This window comes from Vigna unguiculata, chromosome 8 (genome assembly GCF_037176805.1).
Source record: "Vigna unguiculata cultivar grain cowpea cultivar isolate G323 ecotype 2 chromosome 8, ASM3717680v1, whole genome shotgun sequence".
Taxonomy (NCBI): domain Eukaryota; kingdom Viridiplantae; phylum Streptophyta; class Magnoliopsida; order Fabales; family Fabaceae; genus Vigna; species Vigna unguiculata.
Window position 1 is genome coordinate 22,249,058 of NC_140799.1, and position 24,004 is coordinate 22,273,061.

General features: G+C 31.9%; 1 protein-coding gene and 1 pseudogene across 6 annotated transcripts; one reads left to right on the forward strand and one right to left on the reverse strand.

Moving 5' to 3' along the window:
- The first annotated feature begins 4,398 nt into the window (after window positions 1-4,398).
- LOC114193755 (wax ester synthase/diacylglycerol acyltransferase 11-like) lies at window positions 4,399-15,184 on the forward strand. Of its 6 annotated transcripts, none has more exons than XM_028083672.2 (9): window positions 4,399-4,504; window positions 4,608-4,675; window positions 5,079-5,370; window positions 12,934-13,488; window positions 13,788-13,854; window positions 13,980-14,086; window positions 14,218-14,427; window positions 14,655-14,792; window positions 14,877-15,184. In XM_028083672.2, the coding sequence occupies exons 3-9, from the start codon at window positions 5,197-5,199 to the stop codon at window positions 15,039-15,041; spliced, it is 1,416 nt and encodes a 471-aa protein (XP_027939473.2). In that variant the 5' UTR covers window positions 4,399-4,504; window positions 4,608-4,675; window positions 5,079-5,196; the 3' UTR covers window positions 15,042-15,184. The 6 variants fall into 6 exon arrangements, 5 of the variants coding, with proteins under 5 accessions (XP_027939473.2, XP_027939476.2, XP_027939474.2 ...); XM_028083675.2 differs by having other exon boundaries at window positions 5,099-5,370; XM_028083673.2 differs by having other exon boundaries at window positions 4,414-4,504; window positions 4,621-4,675.
- Window positions 15,185-20,333: 5,149 nt separating this feature from the next.
- On the reverse strand, window positions 20,334-22,715 carry LOC146884242 (uncharacterized; annotated as a pseudogene).
- Window positions 22,716-24,004: the final 1,289 nt, after the last annotated feature.

Here is a 24,004-nt window from a genome sequence, read left to right on the forward strand (position 1 = left end):
CCAGATTTCGGGTGAAGCCATGAAGAGGAGGTTAGAAAGAAGTTACAAGACTAAGGTAATACCTCGGAGTTTCCAGGCACAAGATTTGGTACTAAGGAAGGCACAGTTAATTCAGATGGATAGTAAGTTGGCGCCAAAGTGGACCGGGCCTTATCGTGTTAAAAAAGTGTTGAGGGAAGGAGCTTACAAATTGGAGACATTAGAGGGAAAGGAAATACCACGAACATGGAATGCGGCAAATTTACGTTTTTACTTTAGTTAAATTGTTTTGTTCTATAGAGATGTTTTTCTTTGTTTTAATTTTTCAAATATAATGTTATTCAGCGTTACTTTTCTATTCCAAGCCGAGTTGCTTGAGGTTTAAAAGAGCCTTTGCGTTCTATTCCAAGCCGAGTTGCTTGAGGTTTAAAAGAGCCTTTGTGTTCTATTCCAAGCTGATTTGCTTGAGGTTTAAAAGAGCCTTTGTGTTCTATTCCAAGTCGATTTGCTTGAGGTTTAAAAGAGCCTTTGTGTTCTATTCCAAGCCGAGTTGCTTGAGGTTTAGAAGAAGTATAGAAATTGGCTAAATTGGGATGACTGAGAGCTCAGTTTATTACCGAGACAAATGGTAGTGGAAGTGTAGAAATTGGTTAGAAGAAATTGGCTAAGAGCTCGGTTTATAACCGAGGTCAGAGCTAGTAGGAGTGTAGATATTGGCTAGGAGAGATTGGCTAAACTGGTGTGACTGAGAGCTTGGTTTATAACCGAGGTCAAAGGTAGTAGAAGTGTAGATATTGGCTAGAAGAGATTGACTAAATTGGGATGACTGAGAGCTCGGTTTATTACCGAGACATATGGTAGTGGAAGTGTAGAAATTGGTTAGAAGAAATTGGCTAAGAGCTCAGTTTATAACTGAGGTCAGAGCTAGTAGGAGTGTAGATATTCGCTAGGAGGGACTGGCTAAACTGTTATGACCGAGAGCTTGGTTTGTAATCAAGATTATATGGCATTGAAATCGGTTAAGGGTGTAGTTTAGAACAGTTAGCAATCAAGATTATTTAAGAGTTGGTTAAATTAAGATTGGTTGTACGATTTAGAAGTTGGTAATTTTTTATTATCAAGTTGAAAGTTCAAGGAAAGAAATAAGCGAGAGACTTAACAGTAAGATCTGGAGAAATAAAGCTAAATACTAAAACGTTGAGAATATTTGTTTGCGATGTTAAATAAATAGTCTAGTGAGAAGTAGCAAAATATAAAAGCCAGGTTCAAAAGGTGATACAAAAAGTAATCTGAGATACAAAATATGGAGTCTCAGTCGTCAGCATCCACCAGTTGTCCGTTGACCACGGATTTAGAGATGTCCGTTGGAGATAAATCTGCATCGGGGCAGAGAACACAGACTTGATCAAGGGCGAGTTGGAATCCCATGTTCAGGGAGGAACCGATTTGGTCTTTGAGAAGTTCTGAGCTGTTAAGAAGATCTTTCTCTTTGAGAACCCAACTTTTCTTCTCGGCTTCTAGAGTTTTTAGTTGGTTATGTAAATCAGCAAGCAATTCGTCCTTTTTCTTTACTTGGTTCGTCAGCTCGGCAACTTCAGTGGTCAGACGAGAGGTTTCGGTTTGGGAAAGCACCAAGGCTTGCTCTTTTTGTTCTGAGTCAAAGGATTTTTGAGTGGATAGGAGGTTGAATTGGTCCATCAACATGAAGTTGGATGCTTCGGCTTTATGGAGATTAGCTAGGATGCTCTCGTGCAGAGTTTTGAGGTCTTGGGTCCTTAACAGGTTGACATCGTGACGGAGATAGTTGTGCTTCCGACCATGCTGAGAATGAAGGAACTAGGGGTGCCAAAAGCTCATCTCGGTGTCGTCCACTGTCTGATGAGGAGCCAACTAAATTTGCGAGGTTGAATGTTGCGAGGTGGCTTCAATTACCTTTTTGCCTCGAGATTTGAATTTTCGGGTCAGGGGCTCAAGATCGGGTTCCGATGTCTCTTCATGAAGTTCGATACGAGGAGGGGGTGCAGAAGGACTAGTGTCGGGTGTTGTTGTTTTTTGCTTCTTGAGTTGGCGAGCTCGTTTTAGCATATCTTCATGAGACATTGCCATTAGACTCTCTGCAAAAATAGGTAGAATTGGTTAAAAGGGAGATGATATTAAGTGCAAAATAATAAAAGGACAATAGTAAAGTAAGTACCGATGTGGAATTTTAGATCCACCACTCGAAATTCCAGCTCTAATAATTTTTGAGTATCAAAAATAACATCCAGTTGTTCCAGCATCAAGCAATCTTTTTTCTCAGAAGGGTCCAGGTCTTCTAATTGCCGAGGGGATTGAAGGTTGGGCGATTGGCACCAATATAAGGGGAAGCCTTCTAGGAGGGAAGGGCTGTGATCGGGGGCGACTATTTTTATGAAAATACCCTTAAAACCCTTGTAAGAAGAGTTGTATAAGGTTAGGAGAGCTCGACCACTAACTCCACTAAGGGAGGCCAATAGTTGTTTATGGGGAGCTCGTAATTCGAAGAAGTAAAGAAACATGTTGCTTGAGGGAGTAATTCCGAAGTGGGTGCATAGAATTTGGAAGGCGCGAATAAAGCCCAACTGTTAGGGTGTAGTTGGCATGGAGAAATGTTCAGAATGGTGAGGAGTTCTTTTTCGAAGGTATTGAAGGGGAGTCGTAAACCTAGCTTCTCAAATAAAGTAACATACATATAAGTAAATTTTTGAGGGGAAATGGGAAATAAATTGCCATCTCTACAAATAGGTTCATCACCATCGTAGGCAATAACGGTTACATCAGTTTCATTGCTTTTACACAAGGTTTGGTGGCGTCTGAAAGCCCTAATCCTAGTGAGGGTAGTCATGGATGAGGTTTCCCTGCGTAAGGCCAGAGGGGCCCAGGAATAGAGGACATTATAGTGGGTATTCATGGAGGGCGGTTATAGTGGCGGTGTGGTAAGGGTTTTTTCAGAGTAAGCTATGGATAATCAGGGAAGGAGGAAAATACAATTGCAAAGTTAAAACATAGTACAAAAAAAGGAATAATGCATAAGAAACAAGTAAAGGGAGCAAGGGGACAAGCATGAAATTTGAAGGAGAAAGAAGAAATACCTGGATAAAGGAAATGGCGGTTGAGAAAGGATAGGTGGGAGTGGAGGGAGCGTGAGTGTAATGAAGGGATGGTTGGGGTTGCGTAGGTTAAAGAGGGAGATGAATGACGTTTGATATTCAAAAAGGAGGGGAAAATAGGACCGTTGGATGAGTTACACGTGGTTGCGAAAATGCAGGGAACAATTATGATTTTACGGGAAGTGGATTCTGCTCTCCTCGTTCTGGAGACGAGAAAGTGCAGAAGTTGAAGAGTTGTGTACTGGTGCAGAGAAAGCGGTTTGGTTTTATGCCGAGATGATAGTTAAGAGAATTTTGTTGGGCAAGATAGATTTTTGGCATATGGCAGATCGGGAGTAGCAGATCGGGGTATCACCGAGGGGGAGAATAGTAACTGAATTGAATTCCGTGTTTGGCGGGATTTAGGGGATTAATAAAGGTTGTTATTATATTTAGAGATATTTTAGGGGAAAAAGATAATTTTATTTTGTATTATTTGTAGAATCTAGTATTTGTAACTGATTATTCTATAAATAAGAAGATTACTCTCATGGTCAAGGGATGGAAGGTTTTTGACCTAAATAAGTCTGAAACACTTTCTCTTTGTTTTGGCAAAGAATTATCTAGTATTTTTCTGAACCAGAACAAAAATATATTATTAAATATATATATTTTTTATTTTTTTGTAAATACCCGCGAGTACGCATGGATATCCGTGGATATTAAAAAATTATGTGGATACTCACATAATATATACCCGACAGATATAAATACGAGTACGAGACGGATATATATTTATCTAGCAGGTAGGGTACGGGAGAACTACACATATCCTATTCACCGTGTTGAACTCCCTAAACCGGTACATTGAATTTTTTATGGCATAAATTTACGAAAAAAGCTATAACCCAAAGAGAGTAGACATAAAATACATTTGATAAAGAAAGTAAGTATCGAAAAATTCATGCTTTGAAGATTGTAGTGATTAGTTCTTTTAAAATTTCTCCTTTGAGTCTGATAGTGATAGAAATTTTATTTCTATCTTCCCAATGATGTATAAACAATTTGTTGACTATAAATTATATATCGAAAATGTCTTATTTTAAATAAAAGAAATTAAATTGAGTAATATGGTAAAAGTCAAATATTAGACTAGTTTATATATTACAAGTCTGCGGAGAGATTAGCTGGTTAAAGTATTAAAATCTGAATTATTTGCATGACTTAGTCAACTATGTTTGTCCTCTTTAGACTTTCCCATAAACAATTGCGTAAATTCTGTAAGATGTTCTTCCACTATGTGAGTTGCAGAGTTTGGAATAATCATGGGTTTCATTTTCATTGATGGATTGGTTTCTCCCATCATCACCCTTTTTTCCTGGTCCTCAAAGTGCCACTGCAAGTGATTTAAATTAATTGTAAGCGTTTCTTTCTCATCTTTAATTTCTCCTTCATCCAATCGCAACCACAACTTTGAAACTCCAAACTCCATCTTTAATATGTATGGTTGTTTCAAATTAGCTTTCTTTTTCAGACGCAGACACACATGGTTCTGGCCACCCACATTCAAAATTAAACCATACCCAAAGGTATCTCTCGTTTTATATATTTTATATATTGTCTTTTTACTTTTCTTTTTATTAAAACTATTTGTATTGTATAAAAAGGTTAGAATAATGCGTATAACGTATCACTCATATTGTAATTTATTTTATTCATCACGTTATTATTAATTTATTTAGATTAAAAACTTGTTGGGAGTCTCGAATTGACTACGAATAAAAGTGGATAGAATACTATTTACAAGTTGATAGGGTAGAGTTTATTTAAATTTAAAATTCACTTTTATTTCAAAATATCCAAACAACCTATCAAATCTTGCCATCTGTCTAAGAGTTCACACGCTCTAGTTCCTCGTAAGAATCAAAACACTGCCACTGGTTTGAAATATGTCCAGTGTGACCGTATTTCCTGCCAAATTTCCTGATTTAGGTATTTTGATTACATTGAAGAATGAGTTTGAGAATCGCAATGGTCTTAAGGTGGTGAGAACACAACAAACACACATTCCATATTGGAAGCATTAGTTTGTGGCAGAAAGAGAGAAAATATGGCATCAAGGGAAAATGAAGAAGTGAGTCCAGTAGGGAAGTTGTTTCTTGAAGCATCTATGAACTGTTACGTGATTGCCAGCATGGGGTCGAAGACAAGGATCAATCCTGAGGTTATTAGAGAAGGTTTATGCCAAACACTGCTCAAGCATCCAAGATTCACCAGCAAGCTGGTTAGTAATTACTTATATCCTCTCCTAATATTTTGTGCAAATCATTTGATTCACAATTAATAAATTGTTGAAATGATTTCGTTCTATCTTTTTTTTCTTCTCCCTTTTAGGTAGATTGGTCTGTATCCAGTATTTTACATTAATTTTATCATTTATACTCAAAATAAACATTTTTCTTATTTATTTTCACAATATAAAACTCTCCTGACAATAAAATTATCAATTAATGTAATTTCCTTTTCTTTTTATGATTGATGTGATATAAACTATTTTTTTCATTAAAATTTCTTTAATAAAACTAGCCAATTATCAGTAGCAGATTTTTAAAAATATTTTAAATTGCTATATTTTTCTTATGATTAGGAGAGTATCAAATATATAAAATATACTAAAATTATAAAAAAAATCTTTTTATATATTAACTTATATATTTGTGAAGAAATATTAAGCGGGCCTGGCCCCCTCACACACCACTAAACTCTGCCAGCCAGTGTTCACTATATAAATGTTGTTCTATACGTTAATTTTATATTTTTAGACAAAAACATATTATTATTATTATTATTGATTATAATTTTAGATCTTTATTAAAATAATTAAATTTTGTTGTACCTCTGTCTAATTTAAAAAGTTTTATATGCGTTTTTTTTATCTGGACTTCAAAATGATTATAAATTAAATTAAAATTTTATTTATTTCCAGAAATTTAATTTTCCTCTAATAAACTAGTGTCTAATTTATTTAGTTTATAAATTATTTAAAATGTTTCTAGTTAAACTAATAATACCAAAGCAGTGGTGAAACTTGGACAAAATATTTAGGATACCAAATTATATATTTTTTATAAAATTATTTTCCTGTATTTAGACTATTTTCATACCATGATTATATATTTTCTGATTTTAAATCTTTTTAATTTATTGAATTCACATATAATGAATATTCTAATTTATGTTCCAATTTAAGGTTATTCACTATAGTGGAATTTGTAATGCATTTCAAAATATATCATAAAATCTTCCAAATTTTAAGTATGTAGCAAAAAACACAATTTTTAAATGTCATAATTTAGGGTTATATTAATTTGGGGGAAAATATAACTAGGATTCATGTCAATTTCATAAAAGAATCTCAAAATCATAATTAGGGTTCATACTAATTTGGAAAAAACTTGAATGAGGAAGAATATCATAATATGAAAATCATAAATCTAACACAGATAAATGATAATAGAATATTAATCTTGATTCATGAGAGATATTGTGATAATGTATTTTCAAAATCTCTGTTCTTCAATCTTTGAATTTGGATTTATCTTTTACTTTTTTTTTTTCTGATTGTCATGCTTTACTGATGACTTAATGAGAAAAAAATTTATGGTTAGAGACAAAATCTTAATTTTTTTGTTAATCAACATCCATCAAATTGATTTTTATTTTATTTTTTAAACAATAAAGATATATGAATAAATAATATATATATATATATAATGAGAAATTGTTTCAAATTTATTATAAATAATATAATAATATATATAATATAATTTTAAAATATATAAAAATATATATAAAAAGTAAAATAAAAATCTTTTGGTGACCATTGTGTCATAGAGAAGGTCCGCCCTTGTACTAAAGTATAGTTTCTCAAAAATTATTTTTTACAATGGAAATACCCTTACAGAAATCATAAGATAGAAGTATTAAAAATTAAAATTTTAATATAAATAACGAACTTTTATTTATTAAAAGTTAATTGAAATACTCGATATTAGAATTTAATGTTGTTAAAATATTAAAAAATAATTACTTTGAAATAAAGGATGCTTTTAGGAAGGACATTATTTCATTTTACATTCTTTTATTTTCATAATTATTTATTTAAAGAAAATATAACTAATTAGATAGCCATATAAACTTAGAGTGTAATGCCCTTCCTTTTACTTTCTATTTCATATAAATTTACTCAAGGTTCATAATAATTAATTAATGAATGGACTATGATATTTTGACAAACTTTTTTTTATAATGTTTGACAAAATTTATTTTTCAACACACACCAAATCTTTTTCTTCTTTTTTCAAGTCACATCAGACTTTTTTTTTTATCCATTAAGGTGCTGCCACGTGTGCATTGTCAAAAGTTTGTCAATCAAACTTTGTTAAAAAATAATTTTCCTTAATTAATATTGAAAATGTGAACCTTATTTAGAATATCAACAAAGGTCTTTTATATTTGTTATTTTCAATTTTTTATATCTGATATCACTATTGCAATTTTATGTTTTGACTACGCCATATATGCCTCGATTCTGGTGCAAACGAGGCATATCATGATGCGGTGACATTTTTGTAATTTAAGTGACCTTTTATGCCCTGAGTCTCTTTAAAACTGAGGCAGAATAGGTGTTATTGCCTCGATTATAATTACAAATGAGACAGATCTCTCTCAAATTTTTTAATTTCTCGCTATAAATATTTTAAAATGATCACATACTTTTACGATTTGGGTCCCACTAAATCGAGGCATGAAAGCATTATGCTTCGGTCATATATAACCCGAGGCAATAGAGCTTTTTAGGGTTAAAAAACCCAAGTCAGTTCATTATTCCTGCACCTTCTTCTTTCTTCCTTCAACGTCTTCTTCTTGCTTCTGCAACGCGAAACGCGTGTGTGCCAGGCTCTCCACCGCTCCCTGTGCCAACCACTCCACTACTTTGTGCCATAGCCACTCCGTTCACCCCTCCGCCGCAGTTTGGCCGTTGAACAGGGCGTTGTTGGGCCACCTCCATTGTCGCGGGATTGAATGGTATGTAGATGGAGGCATTGTGCTAGGTTTTTGTCTTATGTGCTTGGCTCTTTGAACACTTTCTCCACCCATAAGCACTTTCAAAATTCAATCTTTCAAACTTTTCATTTCCATTTCCATGGTTCTTTGCCTTGAAACTTGTTGAACTTATTTGGTTTCAGCTACCCCAAGGACTCCGACAAACACATGCTTCCACCAAGAACATTCCCGAGCCAAATATTATTATTAGAAGAAGATGGAGCACTTAGAGGGTAGCACCAACAACAACACAAATTCCCGTGTCAGAAATTATGAACTAGGTCAGACTGTGGGCAAAGGAAACTTCTCCACTATGAAGCTTGCACGTTGCTTACTCAACAACTGTGTAAAAGTTTCTCCTTTTACCATTGCAAAGATTATTAGAATGTGTGTTTTGTGTATTGAAAATTGGAAATGGAATAGGTTTGAAATTGGTTCATAAATGCTCGAGTTTGGATTTAGAAGCCAATGGTGGAGGAAATGTACTTGGATGAGATGAAAGAACACGAACTAAAATGCATTTTTTTTTTAATTTTTGATGTCTATTATGTCTCGGTTGAAGTAAGACCCGAGGCAATAATTTTCGTATATGCCTCAGTTATGAACCGAGACATAAACCTCTCCTTTTTTACCTCACCAAGATATGTCTTGGTTATGAACCCGCAGTAAAAAGGCCAAAATAACTACGACCAAATCTATTCTCTGCACTAGTGTATAGGTCTGACTCGTCAATGAAGATAACATAGTTTTACATTAGAAAATATCTTTGACATAAATTTACGTCAAACAACATTATCTTTAATGTAAATTTACGATAGACAATGTTATCTCTAACATAAATAGATGTTGGACTACATAACTTTCGATGTAAATTTACGTCAGACAACAACTCTCCGATGTAAATTTGTCACTATTTAAACAGAAAAAGAAAACACAGATTTACATAGCACCATGCATTTGTCCGACATAAATCTATGTATTTTTTTTAAGTTGAATTGGTTTTAGCATGTAACTTAAATCATTTTGTTTAGAAATGTACCTCCTTTGATTACCTTTGTTGCCTTTCCTCTTGAGATACTTCTCAAACCTCTTGACTAATAGATTCAAGTTCTCATTATCACTTGATTCAGTTACCTCTTCCTCGGTTTCATCACTCTTCTTGGAGCTAGCCTTCAAGTCTATGGTTTTTACCTTTTTCTCACTTGACTCAAGCTCACTTAGCCTTTACATTTCAATCTCATGCTCTCTTAGTTTGCCAAATAGTGCAGTTATGGTGATGATGGATAAATCCTTAGATTCAGAGATGGCAGTCACCTTTGGTTTCCAATTTCTATAAATACACTTTAGCACTTGATGTTTAGCTGCTCTTTGTCAAATTCTTTGCCTAGACCTATGAGATGGTTGACAATGTGAGTGAACCCCTTTTGAACTTTAGTTATGCATTCTCCTTTTTGCATCTTGAAAAGCTCATACTCTTGAATCAAGGCATGCTTCCTTGCTCTCTTCACTTCATTCGTCCCTTTATGTGAAACTTCTAGGACATCCCACATTTCCTTTGCACTCTTACATTGGGAGACCCTAAAAAATTCATCCATATTCAAAGATGAAGTGATGATATTCTTTGCATTGCAGTCATATTGAGCTTTTCTTCTTTCTTCATCCGTCCATTCAGTCCAAGGTTTGTCCACTTGCTTATTTTCAACAAGACATTTAGGGGTTATGGTCCATCAGCTATTGCATCCCAAATCCATTTCTCTATAGATTCAATGAAAATTTGCATTCTTATTTTCCATAATTGATAGTTTATGCCACAAAACATGGGTGATCAGAACTGATAGTTTATGCCACAAAACATGGGTGGTCTATGAATAGAGGCACATTCAGCAAAAAAGAGTTTATTTTCAGCCATTTCAAAATATATTTTATCAAACTTGAATATATTTCAAGAACCTTGCTCTGATACCAATTGTTAGTTTTGAAATGGTGATTTAAGCCATGAAGTTGGGGGGGGGGGTTGAATTAGCTGTTTAAAACTTTTTCGAAAGCATAAAACCCCTTTCAATTAAATCAAATAGACTAGAGAATTAGAATTTAAAAGTTGCAGACTAGTACACTTTCAATTGGTCAAAAAATAAATAGCAGACTAATTTGTTCTTGAGCTATGTAATAGTTGATTAAAATTTCAAATCAGTCGGCTAAAATCCTGGGAATTTATTCAGAATACAGAATTTACAGATTTAACTCAAACAACAATCTTTTACGTACAAAACTTGTTCCAATCAATATTTTTCTAACAAGTATACAACCTCAGATTACACAAAAACGCATTAAAACACAACAAATAGTGGATTACTTGGTTTTCTTGAGTTTTTAAAGTGATTCAAAGTGAGTGAGATAAGGGAAAGAGAATTGCACAATTGTTTTTATAGTGGTTCACTCAATCACAAAGCTACATCCAGTTTACTAGGACAACCTGAGCTTGGTTTCCACTATATTCAAGAGTTTTACAAATCACACACCAAGATTACACTTTTGAACAAAGAAACTTACAAGATTTTTGACTCACAAAAAAATCTAGACACACACCCTACAAGAATCACACTTATAGACCTGAAATCACGTTAGACAAAAAAACCAGAGGTACAAGAACAACCAAACCTGATGGTGGCTCTCCCTAGCCAACCATACATGTGTTCTTCAAGCTACTCACAAGCCAAAATGTCTCCAAGATCAACCAAGATCTTCAATCTACACGCTGTAGTTGTGTATTGCAACATATATAGTTTGGTTTAAATGAAATAAGTCAGTTGAAGTTTTCGTACAGTCGGCTGATTTCACTAGACTTAAGTGAAATCAGTCGATTAAAAAATAATTCAACTGATTAAATGCATTCATACCAGAAACTATATACTACAAACCTTTTAGTCTGTTAAAACTCATTTTAACAAATTTAAAAAGACACACTAAGGCTAACAAGACATCTAACCTATGTCATATAGTCTACCAATATGATATAACACCTAATCATTACATTTAACACAATATTTTCATATTTAATGCACTAGAAACACAATCTTTAAGTGAATCTTCAACGATCTTCATCAATCACATGAGATCTTCATGCACTTGGCTTTATCAATTCCTTGTTTCAAGCTTGTTTGTGCCAACAAACTTTAGAGAAGGGTGGCTAGATGAGACCACATGGAATGCTCTAGCCTTGACTTATGAGACAAGTATGATGACACAAAATTTTGGCAACATTTCATTACATATCTCAAAGTAATTTTAGAAAAGGTGAGACACCTTTATTTATAGGAAAAGGTGTCTAAAAAATGTGTAGCTACAAAATCCTAAAAATTCCACCTTGGCCACCAAAGGTAAAAGGTACATGTATAGAAATTCACCTTGCATAGTGACTTTATCTCTTCTTGAATGTACTTGACCATGGCGAGGGGGTATGTTATCATCTAGTTTACTAAAGCAAACACAATAGTGTCCTTATATAAAGTTATTTTAGTGCTCAAGCAGTTTTTGACAACATTTTATCACATTTTGCAAATTGAACTCTTTTAATCTTTTTCTTTAAGAAAGGCTTCATATATGCATAGAAGAAAATATCCATTTGCAAATCGATTTCTGGCTGTTGAATAGCTTCACACTCATGTGATTGTCATCCTTACATATGATGAGCATGCTTATAAGATGCATTAAATGAACTCCAAGCATATGCATTAAATGTGATTATTCAGTAAGCAACATCTTGTTAGCTAAATGTAGTTATCTCCCATTGGACAGGGTGTCATTACTTGAATTCATAAAAGTAGAAAGTCATTTACAAAGCAAATAGACCTTTTCAAGTTGACAAAGCATAAACTTGGGAGTTGTTGAAGTAAATCAGGTTTAGCTCATGTTCTAAGAGATTGATTGTTGATGTGATGTTAGAATCCTCTTGATCAAACATAAGACATGCAACATATAGAATAAACATACAAATATTTGTGAAGTGCAAAGATCGTGTAAGATATATGTGCATATCATTTGAGCATCACAATACACTACAATGAAACTATTAAATAGTGACCGATTTTAAAATATATTTAAAGACCAATTTAATAACCAATTTTCTAATTATACTAATTTAGAGGTAATTTTTTTTTGTAGCCAAAACCATGATAACTAATGTTACTGACCAATTTAGAGACCAATTCATAATATAAATTGTTTTAGCTATCAATTTAGAGACTAGTTATAATTTTTTGAAACTATTTTAGTTATCAATAATTTTTAATTAATAAATTGATATCTAAATTGATCACTATAGTGATTAATTATTTAGTCATTAATTAAAGATTTTTTTTGTAGTAATACTTATTAGATGTAAAATCAAGATTTAGCATTGTATGACAAACGAAAATTTTTTTTTTCATGATTTGTTATTAGAAAAAAAGGAAGTTGGGCCTTACATATGAAGTATGACCATATTTTAACTAGCATTTGAAAAGAGAAGTGTTAGACGTTTTAAATTTTATTATACACGTAGAGCCTAAGAGTTATTTAATATTTATGAAAAGAAAACATGTATAAATAACAATAATTAGTTTTAAAATGTTTTATGATATTTTAAATTTTATATAAAATAAATAAACAAGGTAAGTAAAATGGTTATTTTTAAGTCGATTTGAGTGAAACAATAAATAAAAAGAGGTAATAAACAATTACTTGTTTGTGGTTTGTTGTTCAGGTTAAGGAGGGAAGGACAAGAAAATGGATCCCAACAACAGTTAATTTAGACAACCACATCATAGTTCCCGAAATAGATTCTAACATAGAACACCCAGATAGATTCGTTGAAGATTACATCTCCCATTTCACCAAAACCCCATTGGACCTCTCGAAGCCCCTGTGGGAACTCCACCTCCTCAACATAAAAACCTCAGATGCAGAAGCTGTTGCTATATTTCGGATCCATCATTCGGTGGGTGATGGTGCCTCTCTCATATCACTCCTCCTTGCCGCCACTCGCAAAACCTCTGACCCTCATGCACTGCCAACGGTGCCTACAAAAAACAGAAACTCCGAGCGCCACCGTTCATGGCTCTTCTCTATTTGGTGGGGACTACTTCTCATTTGGCACACTCTCGTCGATATGCTACTTTTTACTCTCACCATCTTCTTCATTAGAGACACTCCAACTCCTCTCAAAGGTGCTCCTGGAGTTGCCTTAAATACCAAACGCTTTGTCAATCACACCGTTAGTATGGATGATATCAAGCTAATCAAGAATCAAATGCAAACGGTAATTTACTTTCTCTTTCCCTTTTTTTTATCCCTTACTTTCAAATTATTTTGCATACTTTGTTTTCACTTGTTTTACCATTAAGTTTTTATAATTTCTACATATTTTACGTTGTTAATGAATATAAACATAATTTTAATTTAAAGTATCAATCCTATTGTGGCTTGTATCTTAGACGGTCTTGATAGATATGTTGTAAACAAAACCAATTATGTATTTATGCACAACTCTCCTTCAAGAAAAGATGATTTGGATACTGATTTTTTTTTTTCTCACTTTTGTTAAATGTTGATAATTAGACCGTGAATGATGTTTTGTTGGGGGTAACACAAGCAGCTCTCACTCGCTATTTGAATCGAGCATATGGTAAGGTTCTATATTTCTTGCAATTCAACTTTATTAAAACTTGTATCATTAACGAATGCTGCAAATTATCTGCACCAGACAAATGACATATGAATAAATTGTTTTCGGAACTTGACCCCCAACAGATCAGGAAGCAAATTTCAATGGTGCCAAAGGGAGATCAAGTGCCCTTAAGAACATTCGCCTTAGGGCATCAATTCTTGTTAACATTAGACCTGTTGGTGGAATACAGGTGAGTGTGGTTGTGGAATAATTAAGATCCAATTGGAAATATTATATAAAGTCCATTATTTTTTTAATTTATCTTGATAGTTTTTTCTTTAAATAGGATAATTAAGTCCTGACTATTATTGTGGTAATTAGGATCTAGCTGATATGATGGCAGAGAAATCAAAAGTAAGATGGGGAAATATTATGGGATACATAATCCTCCCGTTCGATATAGCTATTTATGAAAATCCATTGGAATACATTCGTAAAGCGAAGGATAGAATCGACCGAAAGAAGCACTCATTGGAAGCAATTTGCTCCTACTTTTGTGCAAAGGCAGTGCTCAATTTATTAGGTGTCAAGGTATTAGTCACAGGACTCTACGTATTTTTATAGATAAATATTAGTTGTTAGTAATATCGAAAAATATTAGTTGTTAGTATTTTATTAGTGAATGAATTGAACTCACTATTTCTTTTATCCCTTTAAAATTCATCGAACCAATCTTATAACCTTACTTAAAACAAAGCTTAAATTGATGTGTTTTTCATGATGTGTGAAGTATTCTTTCATTTTGGAGTTTGTTGTAGGTTGCTGCTGCGATAACAGAAAGAGTTCTCTTTAACACAAGCATAGCCTTCTCTAATGTGGCTGGACCTGTGGAAGAAATTAGCTTCTTGGGTCATCCGGTGGCATACATTGCTCCTAGTGTTTATGGACACCCTCAAGTGAGTGTTCACTCATTCATAGTTTTAACTCTGGGTTTGATGATGAGTGTAATGTACATGTACCCTTCTTTATTTGTTTGACAGGCACTTACAATCCATTTCCAAAGTTATGCTAACAAGATGACCATTTCTCTAGCAGTGGACCCACTTGTTATTCCCGATCCTTACCTTCTTTGTGATGATTTTGAACAATCGCTCAAACTCATCCGTGATGCTGTTCAGAGAAACAACGTTGTCCATCTAGTTTAATAGTTTAAAATCAAATTATGAGATTTAAACAATTTTCACAGTTATTTATTATCTCCCAGTTCAATTTATATGAATAACTTGGGAACTTATATTTCTTAAGGATAAAAGAGAATAAAATGATTCTCAGTGGCTTTTTCTCATTACATATATTGAATATATGTATATAAATTCTTCCGAATAATTTTGAAAATAAAAATAAAATATACAGAAATACAACGCGCTGAATACATCGTATGACTGGTCGGCTATTATAATATTGGGCTAGGCCCAATATCTCTAGCCCAATACCTTTTTCCAAAACAGAAATACCAGACAAATCGTATTAAATCTTAAACGAAAAACTAAAATTATTGTTCTTTGTCAAAAATCGGACATTTTCGGACTCAATCCCAGCACGTATTACAGAACAAATATTTTTAATCATTCGTATATTTGGAATTACAAAGTAAAACATTTTAATATACTATAACATGAGTGTAAAAAAGAATATACTCTTTTTATTATAAAATTACGTACTAGTCAAACAAATATAGTAATTAAATTAAATAAAAATTAAAATAGAAAACTTAGCCGGAGAGCTTTCTTAGAACGGAGAAAAAGACCGGGAAAACAAGAGGCAACGTTGACATTTCACATTGCAAATTGGTTTGCGAATGCGTGAACCTTCCTTCATGCACTTAAAAAGGGTGAAAAGAAGCAGTAACTGACAAAGAACAGAGGTGAGAGGCAGAGGCAAAGAAGTGAACGAACACAGCGATGGAGGCGAGCCAAGGGGGCGAACTTCGTGGAGATGAAATAAGAACCAGGCAGTAGAGAAGAGAGCAATTTGGCGAGTGAACTTGTCAGCGGTAGCAGCTTGCGTCGATGACACTAGTGTAGCTACAGAGAAAATGGGTGTAGTTAAAAACTAGGTCACGAATGTGAATTCTGTGTAAAAGTGAAAATGAAAGGCGTCTATGATGATGGTTGTCCTACAAAACCGTCGTTATATACGGTGAGTTAGAGAAACGATGACAATTTTTAACTCTAATCATCATTATATATGATCAATTAGAAAAACATCGAAGAGGGGACTTGGGTAACCATCTTTATTTAATGTCTTGGAAGGCCTATTCTCCACTAGTGTTGACTTAATGGTAAGGGAGGCCAAAGGGATATGGAAGAAGGACATTAGGAAAACGACAAGAAACCGAAGGGAGACGAGGGTCGAGAAAAGGGGAACTTGGGAAAAGCAGGAGAGCTCAAACAAGTAAAAGGATAAAAGGAGAAAAAGTGATAAAGGATAGGGCAGAGTGAAATTTAAGGAGAAATAGAGGTAAACTTGTATTTGTTCCAGATCGATCATTATTCATGAGGAACAATAATAAATAAGAGTAACAACAGAAATTTCTTAAAATATCTTAACATTTTCCTTCCAGTGAAGAAATATGTTTTTCATTCCCAACTTACATATAATTTTTTCAAAATTATTCACTACAAGAATGCAAGTTAATAGCTTTTATAAATTTGTGTCCGTGAAAAAATGGACTACATTAAAGTCAGTTCTATCGACTCTTCAACAACTCAAAATAAAGTAAAAATATTAGAGTTGACCAAGCCCACTCTAAATCGATGAAACTTAAATATATGAATAATATTTTAATTTTTAAAAATAAATTACATGTTTGCATTGACTAAACCCGCTTAAAAACAATATTTTTTTATTGATCAAAACGTTCTTCTTTGTTATTCTTATGAGAATGAAAAATTTTTAAAAAGTTGTTTAACTTAGCATGTGCTTCAACCTCTCTACTTTGGTAAAATAAAGAAAATTAATTATACAAATTAGGGGTGAGCAACGGTCAGGTTAGATTGGATTCGGGTTCAAGAAGGCCAATCTGACCCAATTCGAATTCAAAATAAGAAATCCATATTCATATGTTTATGTTATCAGGTATTGCGGGTTCGGGTTTATCAGATACGGTTAAATGTAAATATGGATACGGGTTATCCGTAATGAAAAATTCGAAGGAGGAAGAGAAGAACATTCATCATATTATAGCCATGGTTTCCTTCATCATCTCCACCGTCATGCTTTTATCCATCACCAAGTCATTTCGTAGACCGCTACCGCACCACCATCTACAACACGGATTGGAGCAATTCGTCATCCACGACACAGATAAGAGTAAATCTATCACCCACGACGCAGATCAGACACAGATCGAAGCAGATATGTCACCTATGATTGTTAAAGCATCAAAACATAGTTGTTTTACAAGAAAAATACCACATGCCTTGTCACCAAACGAAACCTTGTTGGATTACCCCGATCTTGCTCCTAACCACACGCTTTGGAGACTCATCCAAACTTGGTGTTCTATGAACGCTTCTCACATAATTGTAAAGATCCCAACTCCAAAACCACCTGTTAACAAGACTCAAATTTCTAAAGTTCTCAAAGATTCTTCTCACTCTCCTCTCGTATGCCTCTGAATCCTCAAATCCATCAAAACAAGAGAAATAAGTAATATGCATGAAGGTTGCAGGTGTTGTTGATTAGAAACAATGCAGAGAGAAAGAGAAAGATGAGTGGGGCGGCAACGCAGTGAGAACAAGAAAGAAGAGTGGGCAGCAAAAAATTAGGGTTTTTGAAAACTTTTAATTGGATAAGTATTGATTTCGGGTCGGGTCGGATATCCACGAAAAATTAATCTAATATCCGTACCCGACTGTTTAAAATCATATTTATTCAAATAAATTTATTCATTCAACCCGAAATAAAAAATCATTATCCGAATCCATTATTTACTTTTCGAGTTTTACGGGTTCAGTCAGGTGGAGTAATTTTGCTAACCCCTAATACAAATTATAGCCATCACAAAGCCACACATGGTAAATGAAAAAAAATAAAAAGCATTAATTTACTTTCTCTTTCCTGAGAGTTTTTCCCTCTCTAATTTTGTGGTTTCCCTTTCTTAGAGTTCAAAATTTATATTTAAATATTAAATGGAAATCGTAAAGCTGCCACAAACATTTACTATAATATTACTATAATAAAAAAGTAAGTAATATTCAAATTTAAAGTAATTTTATATATGAATTAAATATTTAATAAATGTTGAATTAAAGAACCGATTCATCTTCCAAGACTAAGTAACATTTTTCTCTTCCATTACTAGTTTGCCTATTCCTCTTCTCTCAGCACAACATACATCATCTCTCAAACTAAGGTCTCTCTATATTTCATTATTGAACAAATAGGAAAAGTTCTTCAACCATTGCATCACCAAAACAACCTCCTTCCTTCTTTGGTGACGAATTTTTTGTGTTGTTCCTGCACGGACTCTTGAAGCAGAGTGGGGAAACGTTCAAGAGGATTTGGAGCGGTGGAGGCAGAAAAAAGTTGGTGAAGCGGAAGGAACTCGTGTTGACGCTAGACGACTTAAGCCTCCCAGACTCAAATTCGTGAAGGAGGAAGCTTCGACTAATGATGTTAGGGGTGGTGAGGTGGAAGGTGCGGGTTAAGAAGGTTGGTGTCACAGAGTAGATGTTAGTAAACCTAGTATCAGTTTTTGTGTGGAAGTTCTGATTGTTTATCCTAATTTTTTATTTTGCTTCCATGATCCTTTTTCACTTTGGCTTTAGGCAATATGTTGTATTTCTTTGAGATCCCGAACCTTGAATGTATTGATATAATTTCAACCGAATGTATTGATATGTCTAAGTTCTTTGGATTTACCAAGGCTAGGGCTACAAGTTTTGCATTTCTTATGTTACTTCTCATATGTTTTTATAATTTTTATGATACTTTTCATTTGTGATTTTTATGTTACGTTTGATATGTTTAATTTGGTTATTAATTTATTACCCAGTTTGCTTTCAGTATTTCTTAAAATACTAATTTATTTTTTTAAATATGGCACTGTAGCGTCGGTTAAACCGACTTTATTTTGCTTTTAGTACGTCAGTTCAACCATTTATACTTTTGTTTCAGATGAAATTAGAGTCCTTCTTAAAATACTATTTTTTTAAATATGGTACCGTAGCATTGGTTAGACCGACTTTATTTTGCTTTCAATATGTCAGTTCAACTATTTATACTTTTGTGTTAGAAGAAATTAGAGTCCTTCTCTTGCGTGGGCCGGACCGTCTCTATTTTGAGTCCTTTGTCACTGTACACGCTAATGATAGAAAGCTTCCTGTTATAATGGGTGTGTTGTAAACAGACTCTTCACGGACGCAAAAGGGTCCATTTTCTTCTCTTGGGTAGGTTTAAGTTGGACGTTATTTACATGTTTTCTTGAAGTGATTATTGTTCAGCCCTTTGGTAATATGTGCAAGTTATCGTTGAATAGAAACATATGATGTGCAAATCATGTCGCTGTCAAACTTTTCTTTAATAAAATATTTGTCTACTTCAATATGTTTGGTTCTGTCATGTTTTACTAGATTATGAGGTATGCTAGTTGCATATTTATTATCACAATAAAGCTTCATAGGTCCACTACAAGAAAAAGTAACTATATTTCATCACTAAAATTATAAATATGTTATTAATACCATCTTGTGATAATAATTAAGATGTCACTAGTACCTTTGTCATTATTGTACTTGTCACAATAATCTTAAATGTTACTAAAACCAAATTTTATTCTGACAAAAGTAACAATGACAATAGTAAAATGTCACAAATATATAAGACATCAATGATACAGTTATTGTCACTATAATATTATATGTAATAGTGATGATAACTAGATATCACAAATATAAAAGAGAATGAAAATAAATTAGTTGTCACTATTATTAATTTTAATTATTATTATTATTATTAGTATGTTGTAAAACTTTATGTGAAAATTATTTTTAATTATTTGTAGTTTATCATTTATCATTATTATTAAAAATTACAATAATATATAGTTATCTTACAACATCATGATAAATATACCAATCAATTAAAATAAAAATAAAGTATCCATTAAAATAAATATCAATTAAAATAAAATAACATAAAATGTAAACACAAAGTATCATTACGTTTAAAATGACAAACTAAAATGTTCAACAATAAATCCAAATAAATAATATGTGAAATGAGATTGAATTGTAATGTAGAACAATTAAATTAAATAGACACTTAAAAATACCAATAAATGTAGTGTCTTCAAATATTTTGATCCTACAAAATAAAACAAAGTAAAGCTTTAATATCAATAAAGAATTAATTAATAATACTTTAGAAATATGTAAAGATGAAATTATAGACTCATTAATTAAAAAAAATAAATATTAATGATACAACTTTCTTCATTTTGAGGGAACATTTGATCCACTGAATGATTGGCTTCTTAATAAATTAGCCATTTGGTGTTTCATCTCTGTTTGTATATCTTGCTTCATTTGATCACGTTGAAATTTCAAAGCAAGTTCTTGATCTTCAATTAATTGTCATTGAAATTGCAATTCATTATGAAGTTGAGTGTTAGTTTCTTGTTGATTTTGAATGATGCTATTCAACTTTTGAACTTCTAACTCTAGATCACTTGCTCTTTTTTGTGCATTCTCCACTTGATTTTGTATAATTTGTCCTCTATATTTTTCTTTGTGATTGATATCGTTCCCATATCTTGTGAATGATTTCGTGTTGTTCCTAGTACAAATGAAAAATGCTTAACCAATGGTACATGTGCTTTCGAAATTTCTTCCTCGTATTCACCCACATTTCACCCACACTTTTCAAATTATCCAATGTAATATTAAGACAAAATAATTAACATTTAAAATATTTATTAATAGTAATTTTTGATTAGATCAAATAAAGAAACATTTGAAATATAAAGTAAATTCGAAAAATGGTTACACTAAAGAAGTCAACATATGAATGAAATTATAAAATAAGTTGATGTCTCTAAATATTCCTATATCTACATATTTCAATTTTAAAATTGTACCCATAATTCAAATATATATACTCAAATCTAGATAAAATATATATGTAAATAATTTGATTGTTTATAATTTTGAAAACAAAAAAAAAATGGAAGAGATATTTGATAAATAAAAGATGAAGAGAGATATTTGATAAATAAAAGATGAAGAGCATCATTGTATTTCACAGTTTGTGAAAATCTAATAAAATTATATATACATGTATAATACAGAAACGTACAAACATTATTTTAAAAATTGAAAACTCTTCATATATGAATGATTTCCGGAAAGCAACGGTATATATTGAAAATACTAGTTTTATTGTAAATAATTTATATCTTTTTTTTTTTTATTTCAGTAAAGTCTAACAAGTATGTTTAGTTATTTGGATTTGTAGAATTATAATTATATATTTATATTGTATCGTGAGAATTTTACGACATATGTATCCCATCTAGATAGATACATGAATATATTTTACTACTATATGTTAGTTACCTTAATTATTATTGGATGATTTCTTCGTTCTGTATTAAATATAAAGTAAATTTACTGCTATATGTTAGTTACCTTAATTATTAATTATTGTTGGATGATTTCTTCAGTATTAAATATAAAGTAAATTTGATGGCAATGGTAACACTAAAAAAGTCAACATTTGAACGAAATCATAAAATAAGTTGAGGTCTCTGAATCTTCCTATATTTATATATTTCAATTTAAAATTTTTACCCATAATTCAAATATATATACTAAAATTTTAAAACATCAACAAGAAAAAAATATAACTTGTATATATTAAAATAAAAGTTAGAGTATATTTTTACTTACCATAATTTCTTCTCCATTGGAAACACACAAATTTTCATTAGATTTCATACGTGTAGCTTTCCATACTTCCACTACACTTGGCCATTCCTCACTTTTTTATTCTTCTTTCTTTTGAAAAAAAGAAAAAAAGAAGATAATGTGATGTTAGATTAAATAGAAGAACAAAAACAAACTTGTATATGTGAAACATATAAAACAAATCTTATAAAACCTAGTTAAAATTTGCACAAGTTAGTACCCATAAAACATAATAGTAGTTTTACATCCTCAAATGCCTTTTGGAAAATTAATTTTGTGCCAATACCTGATTTAGTCTCTTGTTTACTTTGACTAGTGTTATTTTTCAAGCTCATTTCCTTTAAATGTAGAAATAATTTAATATATAATATAAAAGCACATAAAAATTAAAATTCAACTTTAACATATAGATATAAAAAGGGAGTAACTTTACCTTAAAATTTGAATCATTCCACTTGTTATTTATTAACCAATTCCAATCTTGAAGATGTACGTCATTTGGTCTACCTTTATTTTGAATGTCTGTTTGATACAAGTGGTGATGTCTATTCCTATATTGCTTTTGCAATTGTTTCATTGCATGTTCTTTATCCTCTTCCTTCAAACATAATGCATATACTATATGTGATAAAATAATAAAAAGTTCCAAATAGATCATTGCCAAAATACAGCAAATAGATAAATAAAAATTAACTAAATACATTTACATTAATAAAGTTATACTAACCTTCATATGTTTCCACATTATAGTTAAATCATCGTCAGATATCTCTTTCCAAGTTTTAACTTGAAAGGAGCTTTATGACGTATACATACAGTTGCTTCAGCCTTGAAATATTTTGCATGTTTTCCACAAAGCTTGAAGTACGGAGGAGGAAATTGGATGTTAAACGTTTTGCCCAATACCATTAATTCTCCTCTTTTACTTGGGAGTTTTGCATTAATGGAATGTCCACATCTATTCTGAACTAAATGTTGTGTTAGAAAAATTTAATATAATTTTAAAAAATAAATAATTACTAATATTTTTCATGGACTTTTAATTTGATGGGTTAATGTTTTTTATGGTTAACGACTATATTTTTTTTATTACAATTGACTCTCGTATCTTCCTTTTCTACCTATAAATACCACCTAGGTACATGGGGAAAGTCACAACAAACACTAGAGTTCTCTCAAAAGTGCACTTCTTTTCTTCTCTATACTATCTTTTAAAACAATGGTGTTCATAAGGTTTAGAGATCCTTCGCTATACTCGATTGATCTGATGAGTTATTGTATCTTGAGAAAGGAACGAATAATTTGTCATATTAAAACTACTATTGTGTTATGAAAAACACTTGAACTAAACTATGCATTTGCAATGGAAAAATTTTTTTAGCTTGATATTTTTATGGAAAAAAAATTACTGATATTAAAAAAATTCTTATCAAATTTATTAATTTTAAAATATTGTTTAACACATGAAATTGAAATGAATTATATTAATTGACATCATGCTTATAATCATGTGTGTACTCATAAAAATATTATCTTCATATAAGAAATTGAGGGGATGATCAAGTAAAATTAAACTTGTCTTCTAGATTTATTTTTTAAAGAAAAAAAGGAGGTTTTCATGTTTCTGGATTTAGAAACTTCCTTGTTGCTCAACAAGGTTATGAAGTGGTTTTCAAGTGCAATAAGATTATTATTTCTAGACATGTTATTTGGTTGGTAAAGGATATATTTGTAATGATTTGTTTGAGTTAAGTACCTTTATCTTGTAATAAAATATTAAGTAACTTTTTCTTTGATTATTCCAATTGTTGAAAGTTGTGTTATATGACATGTTATTGCTAAAATTATTGAGAAGTTTGGTTAGAGACCATTCAATTATAAAATTGAGGTACAAAATTAATTAAAAAGGGAAGTGATGAAAATACATGTTTGTATAAATGAGTGTTTTGTGCGAAACTCATGGTATTATTCATTAAGTAATATCTTCATATAGTGTTAATCTAATGGTGTAGTGAAAGAAAAAAAAATGCTTTGATATGGTAAATGTTATTCGACAAGTTCTAGCTTGCCTAAAATTATAAAGGGTGAAACTTTATATATAGTTTGTCATATCTTCAAATTTAATTCCTTACAAAGGTTTTGATAAATTTCTTATGCGTTACCAAAAAAAAAAGGAGAACCACATTTCAAATATTTCA

Bases quoted from the DNA above. Each gene is read 5' to 3' on its own strand.
- LOC114193755 (XM_028083672.2), top strand. From the start codon at position 5,197: ATGGCATCAAGGGAAAATGAAGAAGTGAGTCCAGTAGGGAAGTTGTTT. The intron at 5,371-12,933 runs GTTAGTAATTAC...TTTGTTGTTCAG, and splicing joins CAAGATTCACCAGCAAGCTG to GTTAAGGAGGGAAGGACAAG. The intron at 14,087-14,217 runs GTGAGTGTGGTT...TGTGGTAATTAG, and splicing joins GACCTGTTGGTGGAATACAG to GATCTAGCTGATATGATGGC.